Source organism: Carassius carassius, chromosome 39 (assembly GCF_963082965.1).
Source record: "Carassius carassius chromosome 39, fCarCar2.1, whole genome shotgun sequence".
Lineage (NCBI taxonomy): Eukaryota > Metazoa > Chordata > Actinopteri > Cypriniformes > Cyprinidae > Carassius > Carassius carassius.
The window spans coordinates 5,730,563-5,736,813 of NC_081793.1; the positions used below are offsets into that span (position 1 = coordinate 5,730,563).

The 6,251-nt window shown below is 39.4% G+C and overlaps 1 protein-coding gene across 1 annotated transcript; it reads left to right on the forward strand.

Moving 5' to 3' along the window:
* Nucleotides 1-2,408: 2,408 nt before the first annotated feature.
* LOC132121276 (2-aminoethanethiol dioxygenase-like) lies at nucleotides 2,409-3,742 on the forward strand. The gene has a single exon (XM_059530525.1). The coding sequence runs from the start codon at nucleotides 2,664-2,666 to the stop codon at nucleotides 3,423-3,425; it is 762 nt and encodes a 253-aa protein (XP_059386508.1). The 5' UTR covers nucleotides 2,409-2,663; the 3' UTR covers nucleotides 3,426-3,742.
* Nucleotides 3,743-6,251: the final 2,509 nt, after the last annotated feature.

Below are 6,251 nucleotides of genomic sequence, written 5' to 3' on the forward strand. Positions count from 1 at the left end.
ATATTTTCATGTTTGACACTGTAATGCTGCTTTGACACAATCTGTATTGTATAATGTCCTATATAAATAAAAGTGATATGACTTGACTTGACTGTGTTGCATTTCATACTGAGCTTGTGCTAAAGAATGTCAAATTTTAATTTATTAATGAATTTGGAAGGTTTGAAAGACAAATAGCTCCGATTTCAGGAAAGGAAGTGTGTTATGTGTCTCCCACCCATATTGTTGATTGTTTTTGGTTTTATAAGTGAATCACTGACTATGGCCAGCTTATTGTTTCAATATTAAATAGTACTATTAGAGAAAATGTGTTTGTTTTAGTTTGTTAAAAGGTCTATGGTGCTAAAATAAATAAGAAATGCTTAAGTAAAAGAAGTGCACTTAATTTGTATTGAAGGTGCAGTTGTAGTGTACATAAAATACACTTAAAAATGTACTTAAAAATATAGCACTGAAATAAAAGGCCATTTAAGTTTATTTAGAGGAATTGAACTACTGGTTTCGTCTGGTCAGAGGAGAACTGGCCCCCCAACTGAGCCTGGTTTCTCCCAAGGTTTTTTTCTCCATTCTGTCACCGATGGAGTTTCGGTTCCTTGCCGCTGTCGCCTCTGGCTTGCTTAGTTGGGGTCACTTCATCTACAGCGATATCGTTGACTTGATTGCAAATAAATGCACAGACACTATTTAACTGAACAGAGATGACATCACTGAATTCAATGATGAACTGCCTTTAACTATCATTTTGCATTATTGACACACTTTTTTCCTAATGAATGTTGTTCAGTTGCTTTGACGCAATGTATTTTGTTTAAAGCGCTATATAAATAAAGGTGACTTGACTTGACTTGACTAGAGATAGTACACCTTCATGACTAAGTATCTTAACACAAAAATTTTTATATTAATATATATGTGCTAAATTGCAAAAGCTAAACCATAAGCGCGAATGTCAGTACATTCAGCTTTACACTACAGACAAATTTCAAAGATAATAAAAGTAATTATGAAATTACATATAAAGATATATTGAAGTCCTACTTAATTTCATCAAAGACCTTGCCTTAAAGACAGTGATGATGGAACGATCTCGCTTATGTGTCTGATCTTCACATCCGGGCTGTTGAGAGAGGATCTAATTGAATTACCCAAATGGAAGTGGTATTTGGATGTGCTTGCTCTCTGAGTAAAAGAGCGGGCCTCATTATTTCTCAAGAGGATGGTCTTTGTGGTGCTCATGCTTAAAGGTACATGTCCTGAGTATGCACTTCACTGACTCAAAGCTGCATTCTGCAGCAGAGTGATGTCCATGCACACTTCCGGTCCTCTCGCTATCAACACTAATCTGGAAAAAGATAATGAATTACTGGCCTGAATTACTGAGGTGTAAAGGTTTGAAATAAACTGAATGTACTCTGGGAATAATAGTCATAGACTATAGGCATGACTATCCAAATGACAAAAAATGCATAGCTTTTGTTTTAATAAGAGGAAAACTGGCCCCCTGACTGAGCCTGGTTTCTCTCAAGGTTTTTTTTTTCTCCTTTTCTGTCACTGATGGAGCTTTGGTTCCTTGCCACTGTCGCCTTTAGCTTGCTTAGTTAAGAAAACAATTTCTGGCAACATTGCTGACTTGACTGCACAGACACTATTTGAAGAGAACTGAACTGAGCTGGATGATGACGTCACTGAATCAACATTGAACTGACTTTAACTGAGAAACTGTTTTCAATTGTCCTCTTGCATTATCAGCACACATTTTTTCCTGTTTAACACTGTAAAGCTGCTTTGACAGTCTGTGTTGAATAAAGTACTGTATAAATAAAGGTATGCACATTGCTTAATAAATAATATTCATTATTGATGTTGACGTGATGTGTTGTGTCCGTTATTTATTTACTTTTGTTTATTTAGCCAATGTTTTATTTGTAATATTTCTTTTAAAAATATTAAAAACTACTACTTGCAGTTTTGATTTAAAAAAAAAATCAGCTTGCCTATATCTCTTTCACAAAGAACTGACTCCAGAGATCAAGCCTGTGTGGATAATAAATGACATGCGATAATGATGTTGGTAAGGTGGTGATGTGTTGTTGTGGACCAGGGTGGTTGTGGGGGAAGGGACAGAGTTGAATGGCCCAATGGGCCTCCCACCTCTTGTCCTTACTAGAGAGGGGAAAAGAGTGTGGGCGTTGCTGGGTGTTGTAGTTCTATTGCTAAACTAAAGTGTGCATTTATTAAAACTGGCCCCCGGTTTACAAAAAAAAGAAACATATTTACTTGTATGTCAGAGTATATTGACAGAGCTTGTCTTAATCTTTTCGCATACTTATAGGTGATAACAAGAATTCATTTTCCATCTAAAAGCGAAAAAGAACTACAAGTTCCAAATGCGTCCTATATGTCTGCGCATGCGCAGTAGGCACGGACGTGTGGCTCTGATAGCCATGAATGGGGTGGTGGAGACGCGGGTTTGTGGATTTTACCCAAGTGCTAAAATTAATGTTTGCACCTTAATGGAGTTATTTTTATCGTAGCTTTCAACACAGATACACTCGACTGTTTTAAATGCTTCACGCGAGACAATCTCGTTCGGCGTAACGGTTATTTTGTTGTCATCGTTGCTCGAAGCAAATCACGGCTCCGTTTGTTTCCTCCTGTTAAAAATGCCGAGGAACAACAAGACCTCGCTGATCCAGAAGATAGCGAGCCAGGCTTCTGCGACCTTCACAAACTGCTCTACCTCTGCCGTTGGAGATAATAAGACATTTTTAGAGCAGCAGGCAGAGTTGGTCACCCTGCTGGCCAATATCAGGGCTGCGGATCTGAAGATTGCGCCACCGGAGAAAGTCTCCATATCCTCCCTCCAGTCCTCAGCAGTCCCTCCAGTCACATACATGCACATCTGTGAGACTGATGTCCTCAGCATGGGAGTGTTTCTGCTGAAGTCCGGGGCTTCCATCCCTCTGCATGACCATCACGGGATGAATGGCATGCTGAAGGTCCTGTATGGCAAGGTCCATATAAGGTGTTATGACAAATTGGATAAAGCTGTTGGTGCTGAGAGTGACACTGAGAGGCAGTTTGATCCACCGCTGATGCCTTTCCAGGGAGATGATGTGAGGAGAGCTGTGCTCAGGTCCTCTGGACATTTTTCTGATCAGAGTGCCCCCTGCATTTTGACCCCTGTCAAAGACAACCTTCATGAGATTGATGCAGTGGACGGGCCAGCTGCGTTTCTTGATATACTGGCACCACCGTATGACCCTGACAATGGGAGAGATTGTCACTACTACAGAGTTTTACAAACTGCTGGCAAAAAGTCAGAGCAGAGCAGTGGAGATGAAACCTGGCTTTTAGAGATCCCCCAGCCTGACGATTTCTGGTGTGGGGGCGAGCCGTACCCCGGTCCTGAAGTTTCGGTGTAGAGAGATGCACACTGGAATTGCCCACAATCCGTCCATATTCTAATACCCATGTATAATAATTAGTTTTGTTTTTGTTTGTTTTTCTTGGGACTTGAAATGTCCATTCCAAACTTATGTGCATAAATTTGTGGCCTTGCTTATGAATAATGAATGTATACATGCTTGAAAGGCATTTACTCTTGTATAAGTTCACACTATAAATCTATATTAAATACATGTTTAATTTATTTAAAGAGAAACCTATACAAACACTAATTCCTATGTTCTGTTTATATTTTTACATTTAAATTACAATTAAAATATTTATAAATAATTTTTCAATTTGACTTTGTCTTGTACTTAAATTTTTTTTTTTTAGATTTTTGTGCATCATGTGCAAGATTATTCAGTTATTCACTTAAAGGGTTAGTTCATCGAAAAATCAAAATTATGTCATTAATAACTCACCCTCATGTCGTTCCAAACCTGTGAGACCTCCATTTATCTTCGGAACACAGTTTAAGATATTTTAGATTTAGTCCGAGAGCTCTCAGTCCCTCCATTGAAACTGTGTGCACGGTCTACTGTCCATGTCCAGAAAGGTAAGAAAAACATCATCAAAGTAGTCCATGTGACATCAGAGGGTCAGTTAGAATTTTTTGAAGCATGAAAATACATTTTGGTCCAAAAATAGCAAAAACTACAACTTTATTCATCATTGTCTTCTCTTCCGTGTCTGTTGTGAGAGAGTTCAAAACACAGCAGTTTAGTGATATCCGGTTAGAACACTTAGCTGAGCTAGATAATGACTCGTTCACGAGTCAAGAACCATTTCTTTCAGACGTGTCCGATTCAAGAACCGAGGAGCTGATGATACTGCGCATGTGTGATTCAGCGTGAAGCAGACCGACACACAGAGCGCTTGAACCGAAATGATTCTTTTGGTGATTGATTCTGAACTGATTCTGTGCTAATGTTATGAGCGCGGGTAAACCAAAGGCTTGAATGAAGGGCAATGACGCCATTACGTCAAGCGCAAAAGAACCGATGAACCGTTTTCTTCAACCGGTTTATTGAATCGAACTGTCCGAAAGAAGTACTGGTGATCCGAAAACCGATGAGTCAATCTTTCGTTCATTATCTGGCTCGGCTCGGTGTTCATCTTCAGTTCTCTCTTCACAGCAGTTCAGTCAGTGTACTGTTTGAGTAAATGAATTACTCCGGGATATTGGTTTGTTTGAACTCAGAGGAAGTGTCAGCCACATTAAAAAAGTTAACAGCTTAACAGAGGGACAGCTTAATGCGTATTGGAGACGCGAACCGTTTAAAACGATTCAGTTCGATTTGGTGAACTGGTTCAAAAAGATCCGGTTACATCTAATGATTCGTTCGCGAACCGGATATCACTAAACTGCTGTGTTTTGAACTCTCTCACAACAGAAACGGAAGAGAAGACAATGATGAATAAAGTTGTAGTTTTCGCTATTTTTGGACCAAAATGTATTTTCGATGCTTCAAAAAATTCTAACTGACCCTCTGATGTCACATGGACTACTTTGATGATGTTTTTCTTACCTTTCTGGACATGGACAGTAGACTGTACACACAGTTTCAATGGAGGGACTGAGAGCTCTCGGACTAAATCTAAAATATCTTAAACTGTGTTCCGAAGATAAACGGAGGTCTCACGGGTTTGGAACAACATGAGGGTGAGTTATTAATGACATAATTTAGATTTTTCGATGAACTAACCCTTTAATGTGTTTTTGTTGTTTTATTTTTTGGGGCTCATAGATCAGTTTAGTTTGTATTTATTTATTCCAGCTTCTAGAAGTATAAGATATATATATGTGTGTGTATGTATGTATATATATATATATATATATATACAGGTCCTTCTCAAAAAAATTAGCATATTGTGATAAAGTTCATTATTTTCAATAATGTAATGATAAAAATTAAACTTTCATATATTTTAGATTCATTGCTCACCAACTGAAATATTTTAGGTCTTTTATTGTTTTACTACTAATGATTTTGGCACACAGCTCATGAAAACCCAAAATGCCTGTCTCAAAAAATTAGCATATTTCATCCGACCAATAAAAGAAAAGTGTTTTTAATACAAAAAAAGTCAACCTTCAAATAATTATGTTCAGTTATGCACTCAATACTTGGTCGGGAATCCTTTTGCAGAAATGACTGCTTTAATGCGGCGTGGCATGGAGGCAATCAGCCTGTGGCACTGCTGAGGTGTTATGGAGGCCCAGGATGCTTCGATAGCGGCCTTAAGCTCATCCAGAGTGTTGGGTCTTGCGTCTCTCAACTTTCTCTTCACAATATCCCACAGATTCTCTATGGGGTTCAGGTCAGGAGAGTTGGCAGACCAATTGAGCACAGTAATACCATGGTCAGTAAACCATTTACCAGTGGTTTTGGCACTGTGAGCAGGTGCCAGGTCGTGCTGAAAAATGAAATCTTCATCTCCATAAAGCTTTTCAGCAGATGGAAGCATGAAGTGCTCCAAAATCTCCTGATAGCTAGCTGCATTGACCCTGCCCTTGATAAAACACAGTGGACCAACACCAGCAGCTGACATGGCACCCCAGACCATCACTGACTGTGGGTACTTGACACTGGACTTCAGGTATTTTGGCATTTCCTTCTCCCCAGTCTTCCTCCAGACTCTGGCACCTTGATATCCGAATGACATGCAAAATTTGTCCAAAAGTCCAGTGCTGCTTCTCTGTAGCCCAGGTCAGGCGCTTCTGCCGCTGTTTCTGGTTCAAAAGTGGCTTGACCTGGGGAATGTGGCACCTGTAGCCCATTTCCTGCACACGCCTGTGC

Bases quoted from the DNA above. Each gene is read 5' to 3' on its own strand.
- LOC132121276 (XM_059530525.1), top strand. From the start codon at position 2,664: ATGCCGAGGAACAACAAGACCTCGCTGATCCAGAAGATAGCGAGCCAG.